General features: G+C 47.6%; 2 protein-coding genes across 3 annotated transcripts in view; one reads left to right on the top strand and one right to left on the bottom strand.

The window, feature by feature from the left end:
- The window catches only part of LOC126546323 (uncharacterized), a 37,117-nt gene extending 34,193 nt beyond the window's left edge, over positions 1-2,924 (bottom strand). Inside the window, exon 1 of the mRNA XM_050194504.3 lies at positions 1,256-2,924. Within this exon, the coding sequence (XP_050050461.2) occupies positions 1,256-1,403 (148 nt within the window). The 5' untranslated portion in view covers positions 1,404-2,924. The remainder of the gene's footprint in view (positions 1-1,255) is intronic.
- Positions 2,925-6,492: 3,568 nt separating this feature from the next.
- LOC129388254 (uncharacterized) lies at positions 6,493-18,541 on the top strand. Of its 2 annotated transcripts, none has more exons than XM_055078395.2 (3): positions 6,493-6,583; positions 15,808-16,067; positions 17,744-18,541. In XM_055078395.2, the coding sequence occupies exons 2-3, from the start codon at positions 15,810-15,812 to the stop codon at positions 18,098-18,100; spliced, it is 615 nt and encodes a 204-aa protein (XP_054934370.2). In that variant the 5' UTR covers positions 6,493-6,583; positions 15,808-15,809; the 3' UTR covers positions 18,101-18,541. The 2 variants fall into 2 exon arrangements, with proteins under 2 accessions (XP_054934370.2, XP_054934369.2); XM_055078394.2 differs by having other exon boundaries at positions 6,528-6,682.
- The last annotated feature ends 417 nt before the right edge of the window (positions 18,542-18,958 follow it).

The following is an 18,958-nucleotide window of genomic DNA, read 5'->3' as shown; positions in this document are numbered from 1 at the left end:
GCTTTGCTCTTTATTCAACCACTATACGTTGAAGTGAAACCGCTAATAAATATATTTGTCTGTGCTGTGCTCTCACTAGAGATTATATATTTTTATATATTTAATGCTTTACTAGTTTGTAACTTCAGTGCTTTTGGAAGCACCTCGTCGGCTCATCACTCCCAGATATGGCTTCTTTTGTTTTTTACCCGAGAGACGATGAAGAAATCTGAAGCAAAAATTCAGTTGAATACATGTCACGATAACTGTCGAGGTTAATGCGATTAGCATTCAAGCGATGTAGCGAAACACCGTATTGCCGAAGGAACTTTTATTTAGAATCTGTAGTCATTCTCAGATTTTCATTGCTTCGGCAATATATGCGACACGCCCTGAGTCGGGGATCGACCCACTTTGCTATGACAATCGCTCGCCAGGGTCGACCACGACCGTGAGGGCATGGCGACGACTGCACAAAGACGAAGCCTTGACGACGATGGGAGGACGAAGGTGAAATGACGTCGATGGAACGATGAAGGTGAAATGACGTCGATGGAACGACGAAGGTGGCATAACGACGGCGGCATGATGGCAACGCAAGAGCAATTACAAAGTGATGACGATGGCATAACAATGACAGAGTGAGGATGACGGCACGATGACAATTGGGGAATGACAACTGCGTGATTATGATGGCACGACGACTGTATGACGACTATTCGACGACTACTGTGTGACGTGAATCGGATGACGAAGCTAGAATCACTGCCACGGAACGATTGCGACGGCATCGTAACAACGGTTTGACAGCGAACGTATGACAACGAAGGCATGGAGACGACTGTATGACAACGAACGTATGACAACGGGGCCTGAATCACGATTGAATGACGACGGCATGATTGCGATGGAATTACGAAAAAGGAAACACGTCGATGGAACGACGAAAGCGGGTTGACGATATGGCATGGCAATTGGATGACGTTTCTGAAACGATGGAGATGGTCCGACGACAGCGTGACGACAAAAGGATAACGACGACTGTATGAGTAAGACCGCGTGATGACGGCGTCATGACGATAATCGGATGGAGGCGATGTAACGACAGTGATGGAACGACCACAATGGTAACACACGACCACAAGCAGATGTTCAGTGGCTTGTGCTAGCAGACTACTTGGGTCACTCGGTGGCCGCGAGAGGCTATATAGATAGACTCAAGTTACCTGAAGTAGGCAAAGAATGCTAATCGCATAAAAACAAAGCACGTACTTACCTTTGAGACGCTGTCGATGCGGTGCGCAGATAGCTGTATCGAGAGCGACCAATAACACCAACGCTACCGCTGATATCCCCGTGAGAACGCGAACAATCCACAATTGAGAACCGTCAGAGTGCACCACTAGCGTAGATCCGGAAGCCATTGCGGCGCCGATTAGGTCGTGGGGTGACGTCAGGAAGTTCAAGGCGCTCTTATCACCTCATCTTCGTTGCACTGTCAGCGGCGTCGCACAGGGTCGTAGCGATTCCGCATTCCACAGAGCAGGCGGCCAGACCTCCATTGGATCCTGTAACGCAACCTTCCGTACCGCACGCTCGTTCGGTTCTTCGGTCGTCTGCTTGATGCCGTCTGTTCCTCATAGAATCGAACTATCTTACGCTGAGGCGCCACGCACGTTTTTCGTCCAACCGAAGCACTGCCGGACGAACTCGCGAACGAAGGGACCAACGAGCAAAGCGCTAAAGAATCTGCTTCTGGCTATCTCGATCGGTGGCCTTCTGTTCGCAAGACAACGCACAGCGTGGAAGCGTCAGTGAGCGCGGAAGTTATCACTATAGGGAGGGAAACAAATAGATATGCCGTCCGATCACGAGGGTGTTGATGTCTAAAAGCAGGCACGTGTTGCACTTTGTTTTCCTCGCTTAGATCAGCTGGAATTCAACACCAGGAAGCGGGTCAAGTGTGAACTGCACCGACGTTCGTCCAGCAACGTCGACCACCAGAAACCTTAAGCACCGTTGTACCGGTTTCGAAGAAGAACTTGCACGTGCGCCACGGGTGTGATAACGTCGGCTGTCAGGTGACGAATACTGTGCGTCGGAAAACGAATGGTTGAAAAATTCTCCGGCAGGTATATCTTCGAGCACAAGGGAACTAAACGATCACCGTAGTTCCTTCGGCGAAGTCATACTTGGCTCGGATGTATATTTTCACTCTTCAGCGCGGAAACGCATCATAACAGGAGTGAAATGTCTCCCGCTGTTCATCCTGCGCATCTCTTCCGGTCGGAAAAACAATTTACCAGAGCCAACCACCGGAACGTCCTTGCCTTGTCGTTGAGCGCAGCACGTCGTCGTCGATCCCAGAATCTTTTCGGAGGCGAAGAACCGGCGACGGCAGAATGCGTGCATCCGTCGCCGGGTTATTTCCAAAACACGCCGGTGCTTCAAACATCGGCCCATCGGCTGTGCCGGCCGGGCAACTCACAGAGGGCGTCGTCGGACGTCTGCTAACAAGAAAAAAAGTGAAGGAAAAAAAGAAGAAAACAGTAAACGAAAGTGGAAAGGGAAAAAGGGAGAGGCGAAACAGCGGAGCGTGACAAGGAACCGGAATGCGTGCCTTCGTGGCGTTTCACTTCTGGAAGGGGTCCCTCCTCCGAAAGCGAACATGTAAAGAAAGGATGTGTCTCGTGGTCCCGCAGGACAACGGGTAGCCCCCGCGAAGTTCTGCGCGTACCTAGAAGTACGTGGAAAATGACTGCGGCGAGCGCTGGGCAGGCGGAGGGGAGCGCTTGGTTAACGCATTTCAAAGCGACGGCACAGAGCTGCAATAGGTGCGGTTGCAGGTGTCCTGCCCAAAAGAAGCCCCAAAAGGGTGGTTCAACTTTCTCGGCAGGCCGGGCCGGTGTGAGGGTCGTTGCGCCGACCGAGTCCGCGTGGACCGGAGTCACGATTCATCATCGTTACCCTCTCGCCCACCGAAACCTATTCTGTACATATATATATTTTTTATTATGCAAGCGCTCTGATGGGTTTCGTTCACCATTACATGAAGGTGGATCGGCAGCTGTGGGGGGTGAGGCGAACAAAAGCAACACGCTAGCTTTAGCGATGAGTGGCTACGGCATTCAGCACAATGTGTTGGCGGGCTAGTTGGTGCGGATCCATAAATACTTCGTTTGTTCGATAATAATACTTCGATCCGTTGTTTTGCGCTAAACGAAGTATTTATGGCTACGGCGTTGTGCTGCGTAGCCCGATGTCGCGGGTTCGGCTTTTTTTTTTTTGTGGCCACGGCGATCGCGTTTCAACGACAGCAGAATGCAAGACGTTCGCGCAGTATCGTCATGTTTGGTGCAAGGAAACGCGCGAGCTTGTGGCAAGCCGCACGTTTGGGCGGCGTTCCTCTTGTTTACACTGCATGCTAAATCAAGAGCGGAACGTGGTGCCGTTCTTTGTACTGTCTGCAACCGCGATTCTTCTCTCTTACAGTTTTGATACGGTTCGAGAGCGGAGCAGAAGGGAAGAATCTGCTAGGGCGATCGTGGTGCCGCTACTGCGCTCACCATTTTTACTCTTATCTCCCGCGCCTGAGACATGCGTGCACTGCGCCCCTATCAAATTGGTATGAAAGATATCTCGTTCGCGGTTGTGCCACAAGAAAGATTAAGTTAACTAAACATTCTTGACGGGCGTTTAAGCCGAAGCGGTAAAGCGGCCGTTCTCTTTTGTTTTTGGCATCGCGACACGGCACCGCGCAAAACGTCGCCACCGAGGCTATTTGCGACGCACTCGAGCGTTCCATTTCCTAAAGATTACAATAGTACCTGTATTCGGAAATTTTTCGTTATTGGTACCTTTATTTTGTTCAGTGCCTGCTTGTTATGTCACATTTCTTGAATTGAATTCGTTTGAATTCTAGGGTTTTATGCGCCAAAACCCCGATTCGATTTTGAGGCACGCCGTGTGGTGGGGGTCTGCGGATAAAATTCGACCACCAGGTGATCTTTAACGTGCCCCCAAGCTAAGCAGCCTGCAGGCGGTCATGCTGACTCTCGCAAACTAATCTTACCCAAATACGGATATATCCTGAAATTTACCCGCATTGTTCTTGCATGGCCTGCGGTGAGGCTGGTACTTTGTCTCACATGCTCTGGGAGTGCGGGCCGTTGTGCCCGAAGTTCACCAAGGACGAGTGGGACGGGCTCCTGCGAAGTCCCCGTTTTTGAAGACCGAATCCAGGCCGTCCAGCGCACCTGCGATCGGGCCGGCAGGCTGGACCTGTCAGTCCCGCCATGGGATTAACCGGGTGCTCGTTTTAACGCGTCTTGCTGTACCCAGTAAAAGTTTATTCACTCACTCACTCAACCAACGCACGTGGCACGGGCGTCTTATTTCTTTCTTTTTTTTTTTGCATTTCGCCCCCCATCGAAATGCGGCCGGCGCGGTGGGGATTTAATCACGTGACCACGTGCTAAGGAACGCAACACCATATCCGCCATGCCACCGCCGCTGGTGTCACATCTACATATTTTTTCCACAGGAAAAGGCGCAACCATTGCCGCCTAAAAGCGCCAGCAACAGCTAAATTTGATGTAAGAAAAAACACATAAAAACAGACATGAAAGAAGAATGGTGGAGGGGAGGTGGGAGACAGAAGCTGCCTTACGATGTGTGCCTTGGACGCGCATCAAAGGCTCAGGCCTCAGAATCGGTTTTAGCTAATCAGTGTCCTCTAGAATTGATCGTTATTGTTATCACTGCTGCCAGCCGCGGTGGCTTAGTTGCTGAACGCGAGGTCGGGAGTTCGACTCCCGACCTCAGCGGGCGAAATTACGACGTTGGCGCACTGCAAACAACTTCTCAGCCCACGTATTTAGGTACACGTAATAGAACTCCCATGGGCGCCTTCCACGTACGTTGTCCCTCGTATAAGCCACGGTGCACTTTCGTAACACTACCCCTCGCAAATTATTTTATTATGATCTCTTTCAGTGGATCCTCATTCGCTAATCCTGCGGGTTATAGAAGAAGCCACCGTACTGCGACGCATTCGTTCCCGACTCGGCCGCTACGCGAGATTATGACACCAGATATTGCTTTACGGCGTTAAATCGGGACTAAAGGGGGAAAATATAAATTGAGCTAGATTAGCAAATTAATCTTCCACAATATCAAAAAGAGAGAGACAGAGAGAGGAGACACCTCAACCTTACAAGGAGGTGTTACAAGCCGCAGAACAATAACTACTCAGAGTACTGACGGTGAGAGTGAACGCCCACTTCAAGTTTCCGTATCGCAATCGCCGTCACTTCGGGAATTGTGACGTCATCTGCTCAGGTCTAGTTAATTTTTTTCACGGTAAACATGGACCCGCATGTATTCCAGTAGAGCCGAAGACTGAATTTTTACTAAATGTAAATATAGACTACACTCTATTTTAATAGAGCCAGAGACGTACGGAACCTAGCAAGCACCAAAAACTTTTGCTCGGCCACAACGGCCAGAAAAATCGAGCTGTCAAGGAAGCTATCGCTGGCTCTGACAAACATCCTCCACTGTTCCTGGCACAATTATTTTTTTAATGCCGCGCTGGAAATTATGCGGCGAAACAAACACTCTGTACAGTTGAAGTTTTCTTTTTATTTATTTGTCAGATATTACCCCCCTCAAATATGATTCTAATGCCTCGCGAATCTTGGCCGGTCAACCGTAGTGGGCAAGTGCTTATGAACACGAGCCGTTAATATATGTCGGAGGTGAGCTATGCTGAAAAATTTCCGTCCTAAATAGAGCGCTGATTTTCAGCCCCTCGGCTTCTCGCGCCAAAGTAGATGGTGGCGCCACAAGAAAGTTTGAGGTTTCCGTCGTCACACTGTGTTAGCCGGATACCACTGCTTAATTTTTTACTGACGCAGGTCTTGCTTAGACCTTTCTCGTCAGTGTTTTCATTGCATTGAAACTGAAACCACGGAACATTTATTTTTAGAATACTTTAGGCCTAGAATTCAAAGGAAATGGCATATGGAAGGTCCCCTTCGCCAGCTTGGCTTTTACTTGCTTCTCCCGGTGCTACTTTGCCTACGTAGTCGGCACTAGTTCGCTGCAGCAGGAACGTAATGTGACGCCCTATTTAATTCTATGAGGAAACAAAAAGACTGCTGTGGTAATTTTCTCAGCTATGTTTTATCATAACAAATGAGTCACAATAAAAATATCACCTCTTCTTTAACATATTCCTTAAAGTTCATAATAACAAGATTCCGAGAATTAAATTACTCTTAATATAGCATTATTCATCGATGAACGCTATCTACTTTTCTAATACCATCCGGTTTGGGGCATACCCACCATAGTGGGTTGAGCCATACCACATAGGATAAGTCAACCATTCAACCAATTTCTCAGTGTAGAACACTGCTATTCTCGTTTTTCTTTCCTGTTGCATTTTTCGTTTCTTTTATTGGAATAAGCATACGCTACCTCCTGCCTTCCCATTCTTGTCCAATTCCCCTTGGCCGATACGTGCCATAGATAAAAATCGTCGTCGTCGTCACCGCCACAGGAAGTCCCAGGTCACCATCAGGCATCGGAGTCTTCGCAGGTGAGGACGACCGGAGGCTCCACAGCGCTTGTCACAGTTTCTAGACAACAGGGCACTTACACAGGCCTTGGGCACCAGAGCAGGCTCTGTGCCCCATCGGTACGTGCTATTGGCTTTCTGTGCTCACGCGTGGCCTGAGCCCTGACCTACATCTCTTTAAAGCTTTCACAACCTGAGTGGCTCTCTCTCTGATCAGCCGCCGCGGTAACGGTATACATACTCACTACGTACGCATACATTTCACAAGAAACGCGAGCGCTGAACGCCAAAGTCGCCACTATCTTGTTCTGACTGCAGCGTATTTGTTGCATGGAAGGCTACTTTTACGCATTATCCAGATTAGATCAGTACGATGTGCCCCACGAGCGGCGCAATTTCGGTTTAGCTTTTTCGTGAGTCGAATCCGCAACACCTTTCGTTCGTGAATGCTCCTTGCCACTGGCTGAACGCGTTCGCTAATAATATGGCCAGTACCATAATAATAATAATATTTGGAGTTTTACGTGCCAAAACCACTTTCTGATTATGAGGCACGCCGTAGTGGAGGACTCCGGAAATTTTGACCACCTGGGGTTCTTTAACGTGCACCTAAATCTAAGCACACGGGTGTTTTCGCATTTCGCCCCCATCGAAATGCGGCCGCCGTGGCCGGGATTCGATCCCGCGACCTCGTGCTCAGCAGCCCAACACCATAGCCACTGAGCAACCACGGCGGGTATGGCCAGCACCAGGATTGGCTATAATTTACTCTTAAGATCAACAAATCCGGCGTAAGAGTTTTTTTGGAATACGGGCACAGGTTAGGCATACCCGTCTGAAGCAACGGCTGGCCGGTGGAAGCGACGTGGGCTCTTTCAAACAGAGGCACTGTTTATTTTTCGGTCGGGTTGTCTGCGTGTATGTCTGCGTGTATGCGTTTAGTCAATGCTTGCATTTATTCGTGTTGCTAACAACTATACGAAAGAAAAACAAATAATGAAGATAAGAAAAGCATAGGGGGCTTCCTCTGTGCTTTCATTGTTTCGGATTCATTGCGCTTGGTTCCATGTGGCTGTAACTAATGTTGAATTCCAATGGCGGAGTCGGAGCAAGTTTTTCTGCTCGTTTCAGAGCAAGTTTGTTCCAATGGCAGAGTAAGGGCGGGAGTAAGGTGTTCCATTGAGAGAGTCAGAGGGGATTCAGAGCGGGAGTCACTCCGTGGAGCAGAAAAAGATGCTCCGCCAAAATCGGCGGAGTGGACCGGAACTCTGCGTGACGTATTTCCTTTACCACGTTTGTCTGCTGGGAGGCGCCACCGGTCACGACTCGCGAGGAAGCAAAAGCTGCTGCACGCTTGGCGAGATATCCATGCCGCACTTAAAGAAAAAAAAAAACACAGGTGAACGGCGCTGAAGAGACAAGTGACGGGTGCGGCGGTGCTGGGAGCAAACAGCGCAAGGAAATGATAACAAGCAAGGTATCCTGGGTAACTCGGTGATAGAACTTCCACTTCCGCCTTGCTCCCGTGGCGCAGGTTGTGTTCCACTCGCGGATCTGGAGGCGTCGCTCTGCGCCAGAGTCGAGTGCTCGCTCGCGGAATCCGTCGGCTGCTCCGACTCCGCCATTGGAATTCAGCATAAGAAAAATCAAGCCACTCGGTTCCATTTCTACTCGTTACCTGTATGTGTGACTTTCCTGACAGCGCAAACATCGACTGTCTACCTCGTAATTTTTCTGACCGCGCACAATGTACAGAAGACAGCACGCGCCACCTAATCTCGGAGGCTATGGTGAACGACTAGGAGCGTTTACTATCGTACCGTTGTATTGCCGCTCAATGTCGCCGACGCTGCCAGTGGGTTCTTTTCTAGCATTGCCACTGCAGTCAGAACATAGCTTTACTCATTTTCTACGGCGTTCTGCAGCAGAGCACGAAGTCATAGGTTCGAGTCCATCGTTATTCCCCGCATTTCGATAGCAGGTGAAGGCAAGACTGCTAGTTGAAATAGCCAATTAAAAAATCCTGAGTAGTCAAAATTAATCGCGGTCTTTCTTTAGGGCTCGTATCAAAGGCAGGTGTACCTCGGGGCCAACTCTTAACTTCCCTCGTCAGCTGAAAATTAATGTCAGACGCAGGAATGCCTCTATGAGGTAACCGCTAGATCAACTTGATTAAAAATTTATGAAATTTGATAGAGAAAGTTACATTATAACATTCATATGAAGCATAACTTTGATTCAGAACGCCATATTTAAATAAAAAATTCGCGAACATCAATGCTCAAGAAAAAAAAACTATGAGCTTAACAAATTTGAAGCTTTGTAACGAATACAAATATCCCGGTACTGCAACCTGCCTCTGTTATACTATTTCAAGCGGATAGACGTGATATATAAGTTTACAGCTTATGTGCAACCATTACAATGTTTATGAAAGTCTTGCGAAAGTCCTTCTCGTGATTAGGCGCACATTACAGAATTGTGACAGGGTTTTTTTATTGCTCAATTACACAACTGTAAGCGTCATACTTGCGATTTTTTTCAGACTTCGCAAATTTCAAGGACCTTCTCTAGAAAATACTGGCATAAACTGCAAATCTACTTTCTAGAGTTGCAAGATCTTAACTTTTTCTGTTAAATGCGACAAACTTACTCAAAATAGCGAGGTGCTGTGTACGCTGAGGAAGACTATTTCTCCATTCCCTTGTGGTTGAATAGAAGGTTCCGAGCTACAGGCCTGTTGCTCTTAACTGTAGAACACAGAGTGAACTCTGTGTTGGTGGTCAAACAAACATGGACGCAGTTGAATATAACCAATGTAGTCACGATGTATCCGTTGCAAAGAAACAAGCTTTGGCTCTTATTCCGATCAATATCGGCAAACAAACAAACAAAATCGCTGGCACTCGAACTCAATGCAATTAATGGCATTCTTTTGCTAACGAATGGTAGTGTCATGCATTATTTTGATTTCGGAGAGCATAGGATCGAAAACACTTGTTTCATAAAAGTGTTATTCTTGTTATTCACAAAGCGGCAGTGCCTTGTTTGATTGGAATATCAGCGTGCTTTTCTGCCTAGTGTTTTTAATAACGATCGTCCTACGCTTGCGCATACGTCATTACTAACCTGCGTATCTACTTGACAAAAGTATTGCAACGTTTCTAAGCATATTTTTATGTTTTCTCTGTGAAAAGGTGAATCGTCTATTGCAGCAAAATATCCTACATTAGTAACTGTCCGCAATTATGACGACTTCACTGAGGTGGTTTATATACAGTATTCGGATTACAGGCAAAATTCTTAAGTTGCTGCGCAGTTTTCACTTTGCACAAGAGGCGTATGTGCAGCAGATATGCTTGCAGAAAGACATAGTAGATTGAGGTATCTTTAAGTATGAAGTGTCGAGCCGATAATCGCACTCTACGAGTTCGTCAAGCTGTCGACGTACGTGGTCGCATTAGATGTAAGAGATGCTTGAGCGGTAGAGATTGAGACAACTATAGGCGCAACTGGGGGTTCACTGCTTTGTTGGTCAACCTCTTCATCATTACGCCTCCACATTCTGAAGTTTCTTGCGCCTCCCGAAAAGCCCTTCATGACAGATCTTCTTCCATGGTTCCCTAAGCTATTGTTAGCCATAACGGTCTTCCCATGCTTGACAGATTTGCACGGCAGTTGGCAAGGCCTAAACCAACCGCCTTTGTCGAGACTCAACAAGCCGAAGAAAATGCCAGCTCTACGAAAGCAGCTCATGCTTGCAGTCATCCAGCAGAGAGGAAATATTTTTGGCTTCAGCAAGCGTTATAGGACTACTGATAGAAACACTAAAGCCACAAGAATTTTGGTATGAAGGCGTCTTCAACATGTTTATATGTAGCCTGCTCTATCCGCTTCTGACCCTTATCCAGTCGCGGGGAGAGCAACACGATCGCGATCGTCATGAAGCGAAAGTTGCTGTGTCGTTGAGCGAAAATTGCCCAGTGTGAAACAGTAAAGGCGACGCGCTGCAACAGCGTGTTGGCTTCTGCGACATAACACGCTGAAAGCGCATCCGTGAGCCACAAAGAAAAAAGAAGAGCGCAAGGAAACCATCGGCGATGATCGTCAATGTACAAGCGAATAGGCGATCGCTTCTAGAACGATATAAACGGTTTTGTGCGTAAAATAAGACACGGACTAAGAACGGAGAACTAAGAACTAAGCGCACTCGCAACCGACTTAATTTTTTTAGACGTTTCACTGCACATAACCTCGGACTTTCGCACAACAGTACAGCTAATGAATTAACTGAAGGAGATCAAAATTAGGACAGCCTATCACCAAAGAAGATGAGACTGTTTCGCGTAAAGCGACACCGAAGGAACGCTGAGGCACCGGTCATCAAATTTTATGATATAAAACACTTCCGTACCTTCACGCGCCACGGTATCCTTACTTGTCAACTGTAGACCTGTGCTCGCCTGCAATGGTTCTCACATGAGCGCTGCATCAGCGTTTCATTTCCTTGGTGTTAGGAAATCATAATTTTGATATCAGTCTTTTAAGTCATTCGTTGAACTGTTGTGCGCAAGTCTGAGGTTATGTGTAGTGAAATGTCGGAAAATTAAGTCAGCTGCCAGTGTGCGCTTCGCTGCGCCTATTCTTAGACTGTCTCTTGTTTTGCGCTTAATACGGCTTCTAGATAGGCACCAACTAACCGGCAGCAGATGTTACTACTCTGGAAAGTAAGTCGCTTATTGACTGAAACGATACGCTTAAAGGTGCAGCATATGCAGCGATCTTAACGTGTCGTTGGTTCTACTATCGTGAGCAATATGAGCGGGAACGTGCGAACGCATGGCAAATAGCCTCGAAACCGAGTTAAAGCGATACCGGATAGCGCTGTCGAAAAAAAGGGGGGGGGGGGGGGGGCGTTGACGTTCTTCCGCTAATTTTGTCGCTAACTGTTGCGCGTTTGCGTTTGTAGAAAACGACAGCTTACGGAATTTCACTGGCCGCCGATATAGCCGATAAGACGGTTACGTGCGCGGTGACTTACAGCGAGTCATTTTTTTTCAGTCATGCTTTTATTTTAGAGCGCAGCTCTCAAGCACCCGTTCATGAGTTTAGCGTAGGATATTTTCATATATACCCCCATAGGACTCCATGTATATCTTATGCAGCGCATCGTGTCACGCGTTCCAGACAGATGGACAGATTTCCCAGGGAAGCAGCTCTCGAATGTTTACGCTTCAAAACAGTGCTGCTATTGGCCACGCTTATATAGGTGCACAAAGTTATCAGTAAACGCAATGTCAAACAGATTTATTAATGTGCGCTGGCGATGCGAATTTCCGCGCTTTGTACAGAGAGACGCCTGATGGGTGTGCCAACAGTTATTCGAACGGCGTCCTCCTTTCCACCTTGTCTTCGACGGTGACCGCCGCTTATCGCCCATAGCAGGGTCCGAGGCTATCTGACACGCGTTCCTGTATTCCCGCTCATGTCGCTAACGATAGTACATTGCGTAGGTTTACTAGAAAAGATGCATTACGCGGCGCATCTGTAGAGAATAGAAGCCGAATCATCATATGTGGGCATAGTAGAAAGTTTTAGCGTGTCTGGTATTCCGGTAAACGAAAGCGGACTGGGCGTTTTACCGGATGGGCGGAAGCGCAAGCGTGAATGGTCTGCACGGTGCAGCCAACTAGTGGCATGGGGTTAAAACAGACAAGCACAGTTACTATTTATTTTATTTATTTATTTCAGAATACTGCAGGCCATTGCTTGGCCCAAGCAGGAATTAATTTACATTGTTACATAACCAAAAGAATAAAATTTATACAATGTTAGCAGCACACATATATCAAAAGAATAAACCAAAAGAATAAAATTGTACAATATTAGCAGCATACGGATACCAAAAGGATAAAATTATACAATATTAGCAGCACAAGGATACAAAACATACATATCAGGTAAGGAGACGATGTAACGCATCAGAAAAATTTTGTGAGGAAAAAACAGATGCCGGTAACGAATTCCAATCTTCTACTGTTCTTGGGAAAAAACTGTACTTAAAGCTGTTAGTTTTGGCGAATATGGGAGCAAGTGAATGCTCATGAACGCTCCGAGTCCTTCTCACTAGAGGACGCTTAATGCACTCTGGAAGCTGGAGCTTATTTTTTCCTGTTAAACTATTGTTCAAGAATACCAATCTATTAATCTTTCTGCGGGTTTCTAGTGTATGAATGTTATTTGAGATCATTAACTGCGAAGGAGAGTCTTCCCTTTTGTATTTTCCGTATATAAACCTAACCGCTTTCCTATTGACTTTTTCAAGGGTCATTATATCTTTTTTTGTGTATGGGTCCCACACTACTGAAGCATATTCAAGTAAAGACCGCACACAAGTTTCGTAAGCCAATTTTTTTATGTGTGCAGGGGCAGTTTTTAGCTTTCTTCGTAAAACCCATAGCTTTCGAAATGCAGATGTAGAAATATTAGTAATGTGAGCCGACCATTTTAACTTATTGTCGAGTGTTATGCCTAAATATTTATATTTGTCAACTTCCAAAATCAGGTTGCCGCGAAGAAAGTAAGGAAGCAAAACGGGAGACTTCTTTCTAGTTATACGTAAGAGAACAGTTTTTTCTCTATTAAGTTCCATAGCCCATTTCAGACACCATTCTTCAATAGCAAAAACTGCTTTTTGAACAGAGATGTGGTCATGTTCAGATGAAATTTGTTTAAACACAACACAGTCGTCTGCAAACAACTTAACAGAGACATGTTTAGGAACAACCGCAACTAAATCATTTACATATATTAAAAATAACAAAGGTCCCAGCACACTTCCCTGAGGAACTCCTGAATGAACATTAACAACACTAGAAGCGGTCTTATTAATTTCCACATATTGCCGTCTGTCCGTAAGGTAGTCTAATACACTTGTTGCAAACAAGTGTATTTTATTTTGCTGCTGGTGTAAAGTTTTGGCAGTAGCGAAGTACAATACACTTGGTTAACGCAATATTAGACTTTTAGCCTGTCCGCTATTCCGGCAGACGGGGGTGGTTTGGGTGGATTGCTGAATTTGCGGGGACGTAAACGTGAGCAGCCGGAGCGGTGCAGCCGCCTGGTCGCGTAGAGTTCAACCAGACAGACACCGAGCTAAAACTGCAGTAACCCACTATATCCTGCTTCGCCGCTGGTGCAAATTTGTAGCAGCGGCGTAATTGTAAACACGATTACGCTGCTGTCGAAAATTTACACCAGCAGTTAAGCAGAATATGGTAATTAGCTTTGTGTTTGTGTGGTTGAGCTTTGCGCCACCAGCTGGCGCCACCAATCTGGCCGCTCACGTTTACGCCCTCGCTCTACCGGCAAACCACCCGCGCTTGCCGGAATACCGGACGCACTAAAATTCTCTATTAGCTCTGCGTTTGTGCGGTTCAGCTCTGCGTCGCCAGATGGCTACACCGTGTAGGCCGTTCACGTTTGCGCCTCCGCTCATCCGGTAAAACGCCCAGTCTGCTTGCGTTTACCGGGATACGGGGCACGCTAAGCTGTCTAATGTCTCCAGTGGCGCAAGCACCGGCGTGGAAGAAGCACCGTCGGAAGGAGATTGTCATCCTCTTCTAGCTCCCTCCGACGGAGCGCTCACCCATAGGGGCCACAGCGGATGACAGTAGAAAAAGATGGCTGTACTTCTTGAGAGTTCCACCTCATCACGTAAATCTTAAAACAGCTCCTTTTCGGAAAGCACGTGCATCTCGGAAAGCTATAATAGCATTCGGCGATGACAGCACCCCACAATTGGGTTGCGCGCGAGAAATCTCGCGCCCTTTGCGTTGGCGCCTTTGTATCAGCACTGAAAGCCCGACCACCACCGACTATCACGATGAATACTGTGCAAAAGAACCAAAGAAAGCTATTCGCTATATAAGGATGAAAATTAGGCGCTGCGCAGATTGGCTGTGTTCTGTGTGCATGAGCGTGGAGGCCCTGTGGATCCGTCTCTTAGTGAGCTTTAGTGAACACACGCACATTCAAGTGACAGGGCGCACGCATGTATGTATGTGAAGGCTACCTGGCCTGCATTTTGCAGGCTTGCCAAAAGCGCTGTCGCAGATTGGCTGTGTTCTGTGTGCATGAGCGTGGAGGCCCTGTGGATCCGTCTCTTAGTGAGCTTTAGTGAACACACGCACATTCAAGCGACAGGGCGTACGCATGTATGTGAAGGCTACCTGGCCTGCATTTTGCAGGCTTGCCAAAAGCGCTGTCGCAGATTGGCTGTGTTATGTGTGCATGAGCGTGGAGGCACTGTGGATCCGTCTCTCTTAGTGAGCTTTAGTCAACACACGCACATTCGAGCGACAGGGCGTACGCATGTATGTGAAGGCTACCTGGCCTGCATTTTGCAGGCTTGCCAAAAGCGCTGTCGCAGATTGGCTGTGTTCTGTGTGCATGAGCGTGGAGGCCCTGTGGATCCGTCTCTTAGTGAGCTTTAGTGAACACACGCACATTCAAGCGACAGGGCGTACGCATGTATGTGAAGGCTACCTGGCCTGCATTTTGCAGGCTTGCCAAAAGCGCTGTCGCAGATTGGCTGTGTTCTGTGTTCATGAGCGTGGAGGCACTGTGGATCCGTCTCTCTTAGTGAGCTTTAGTGAACACACGGACATTCAAGCGACAGGGCGTACGCATGTATGTGAAGGCTCCCTGGCCTGCATTTTGCAGGCTTGCCAAAAACGCTGTCGCAGATTGGCTGTGTTCTGTGTGCATGAGCGTGGAGGCACTATGGACCCGTCTCTCTTAGTGAGCTTTAGTGAACACACGCACATTCAAGTGACAGGGCGTGCGCATGTATATATGTGAAGGCTACCTGGCCTGCATTCTGCCGGCTCACCGAAAACGCCGTCGCGGCGTGGTTCATTCCGTTAATTGCAGCGCAAGCAATCAGGGAACCGGGCTGTTATAAGCGGACGGATGTCTCATCGACTTCTTGCGGAAATTCTTGGGCGGTGTATTAACACCACCCAACAAAAGCTGTTAGAAGTGGCCCAAAGTTCGTTTTACATGGGATTGTGAGAAGCTGGCTGGATTACACATCGAATTGCACGCTGCGGTATGGGCGTGAACGGCGTTTATCATTTCCTCTTTAGTTCGATATGTGTAGACGTGTTTTACTGTACCACTACGACACCGAGAAATTTATCCTAATTACAAGAACACTGCGGCTTTCCACGCTGGATTCGCAGATATGGCTTCGTCGGGCTTCTCTTGCACGCACTGCGGCAAGGCATTCAATGGTCCCGTGCCCTTCTTCGCTCACCTGCAAAGCGACAAACACCGCAAGAAGGCCGCGCTGACACAAGTCGGGAGTGATTTGTCCTGTGGAGACAGCACCGAGATGACACCCAGAGCGCCTCCGATGAGGCGTAAAATATGGAAGCCTATAATTTGTCGTGTCTGCAACGTCCCTTTGAACTCAAAAGTTTCCGTGGAAATCCATAACAAGGTAAGTTACACAAACCAAACAGGCGGGGCTTGGCTTAAGCGTGCCACCTGTGGCGCTTTTTGAAAGCGAAACTTTGTCTCTCGCCCTGACTTTGCTCGGCCCTGTTGCTATCTGCTGCTGTCTTGTGGAGTAGAGAACTTGGATCGCTGAGTATGTGGTGTGGGTATGCTCCCGAATAGAAACTTGGACGTGGTTGATCTCTTGACGAGTAGACGAAATTAAAAAAAGCGATATTCTCGGAGTCTTATTACATGCCAGAACCACGATATTATTATGAGGCACGCCGTAATGGGAGGGACTGCGGAATAATATCAATCAACTCGTGTTCCTTAACGGGCACCTACGATACATGACCGTTTTTTTTTTATTTCTCCCCCATCTAAATGCGTCCGCCGCAGCTGGGAGTCGAATCCGCGACTTCATGATTAGCAGGCAGCACTATATCTGCTAAGCCACCACGGCGGGCACCCAGTAGACAATTTGGGCCACTGGGTCTCTGTAACGACGTGTGGACGGCCCGATAAAATCCCGGCCGTGGTGCCCGGGATTCGGTGCAAAAACGAAATGCAAAACCAAACTGCAAAAACGGCCGTGTGCCATGCGTTGGGGCCACGTTCAAGATCGCTAGGTGTTCAAAATTAATCCGAATCGAATCCCCCACAACGGCACGCCTCATAATCAAATCGTGCTTTTTGGCACATAAAACCCCAGCATTCATTCACTTCGCAGGGCAGACCGTCTGAGCAACTACTCCGGGATATGTCGCACGCTTGAAACCCACAGCACGTGGTACATATAAATGTCTCTTTCTTTCGTTCTTTTTCTTTCTTTCTTTCTTTCTTTCTTTCTTAGAACATAAAATATACAAATATAATAGTTCGTCAGTCCGCCAAAGCAGTGATACTTGTGTCCAAACTGTCAGGGTTGTAAGGCTGGAACAGGTGACATTATACTTGATGAAGACATTTTACTTGCACATGATAGCAGGGTTGAGGACTACCCTATCCCGGTGTCCTATCGTGGGACATGCATGTTTAGCATTGGGGCACAGAGTTCAGAGCAAACACACTCCGTGACAAGGATGCCGTGTGAATTCTTGACCTTCTGGCGCAAGACGGTCTTGAATATTCCTCCGAGGAACCTTCACATGAGACTGAGTACTATGTATACTCGGTGTTCTCGCTGCCAATGGTAACGTTTCGCCGTTCTCTCGAAATAGTTCACGCGGAAGGTCCCGAGCCTGACGGGGGACTCGTGGAACTCGAAGTACTTCGAGAGCCACGAAGTCCCACCTTGAAGTTCGTCACTTCGAGATGGGGGAACAGACGGCTGGGATGGGTAAGTCGTGCGAGGTTGAGCATGACATTGCACTTGCCTAGTGCAAGCAACGACTTGGTGGTGCGGAATCTGTCGCGTTCTTAGCAGTAGAATGAACCAAGACGCGCGAAGCAACTGAATGCTTTCATGACATGTTCAAAATGTACCTTCGAGCCCACTTGCAGAAAATTTGAGTGCGCTCGCACTAAAAAACAAAAAAACAAGAAATGGCTTAAATAATAGCAATCGTTCTGCTATCTTTCTAGAAGTTCTAGACATAAATCGGTGGCAATCACTGCTGCTAGCTATACTGACGGCGACAATGGCGCACAATTATTCATTTCCCTCATATCCTGCAGGGGAAAAATCACCAGCGCATGCTCAGGAACGAAGATTACCGTGGTCAACTTGTGGCCTCAGGAAACGCCGCGTCCTCGCGAGCTGGGACATCGTCTGGTCGGTCAGAAGCGGCGCGGAGCGCTCCTTCTGCGCCCGCTTCCGAGAAGCAGTTCACAACGGTCGAGCCGGGGGTCATCGACCTGTCGTGCGAGCGTTGTGGAATCGTGCTCTTCAAAAGCATAGAGCACAAGGTGGAACACCTGCGGATTTGCCCCCGCTTCAGCAGTCAGTGGTGGAGCGTCGTGCAGTCGAGCGACGACGAAGAGTGGGACGCCCTGCTGGGGCTGAAGAAGCTTACCGTCACCCAGAATCCGTAGGATGAGCCGGCGAGGTTAGTGGAAGAATGCTTGAGCGGGTTATTCAAAGTCCAGAAGGCGATGGCTCTATTCGCGGATTGTGCGATTTGTCATCCATAGCGGTGCCCCGCAGTCCTTGCAGGATACCATTCCTCCGTCACCTCGGGCGGCCTACATTCTCAAGAAGATCCACTATACCCGTGTCAACAACAACGACAGCTCATCCGAACAGCCATCGCCTGCGGATCCAAGCCTTCCACAAGTCCAAACCCCTGAGTTTTCTTTCCTTTTTTTCCCCCACTTTTTCTGCCTTTAAACCTTAAGTGCGCAGAAGCACTGTCATTTTCTCTGCTCTTTCAGTATTCGCATGCTTCTTGTTCTTTTTCTTTTAATTTTTTATAGCAGGTGTATTTTGACTTCTTCCTGTTTGAGTGAGGAATCAATAAACCCTGTCTCCTTTGACTTCCTCGTGTCTGAGGGAGGAAAAAACATGATGCCAACACTTCTGCGTAGGGCCTATAGGTGTTGAAGTTATTATGATATTGCAATGAGAACTGTGATAATGATGCAGACGCTGTGCCCTAAAGTGGTGACGAGCACCATCGCGTATGGATTTTCATTTTATTTCCATGCACTATATTACAACATCTGTGTTGCTGCGCGGCAAAAGGTTGGAACTCGTTAATTCTACTATTGTCGCCTTGGTGTTTGCAGGATTTTTGAATAATAGCAACAACAGAGGTAAATTAAAAATTTGTCCTAGTGCCCATCAGTTAGAGAGCACAGATGAAGAGGTACCCTGTAATCTAAGGGCGTGTATCGTGCAGTTTTATACGTTGCTAGGCATTGTTGGCACATATTCTACAACATGATAGTTCC

Source organism: Dermacentor andersoni, chromosome 10 (genome assembly GCF_023375885.2).
Source record: "Dermacentor andersoni chromosome 10, qqDerAnde1_hic_scaffold, whole genome shotgun sequence".
In the NCBI taxonomy this organism is placed as follows: domain Eukaryota; kingdom Metazoa; phylum Arthropoda; class Arachnida; order Ixodida; family Ixodidae; genus Dermacentor; species Dermacentor andersoni.
The sequence above is the reverse complement of the archived record's forward strand: the minus strand, read 5'-3'. Positions and strand labels throughout refer to the sequence as shown.

Bases quoted from the DNA above. Each gene is read 5' to 3' on its own strand.
- LOC129388254 (XM_055078395.2), top strand. From the start codon at position 15,810: ATGGCTTCGTCGGGCTTCTCTTGCACGCACTGCGGCAAGGCATTCAAT. The intron at 16,068-17,743 runs GTAAGTTACACA...CATATCCTGCAG, and splicing joins CCGTGGAAATCCATAACAAG to GGGAAAAATCACCAGCGCAT.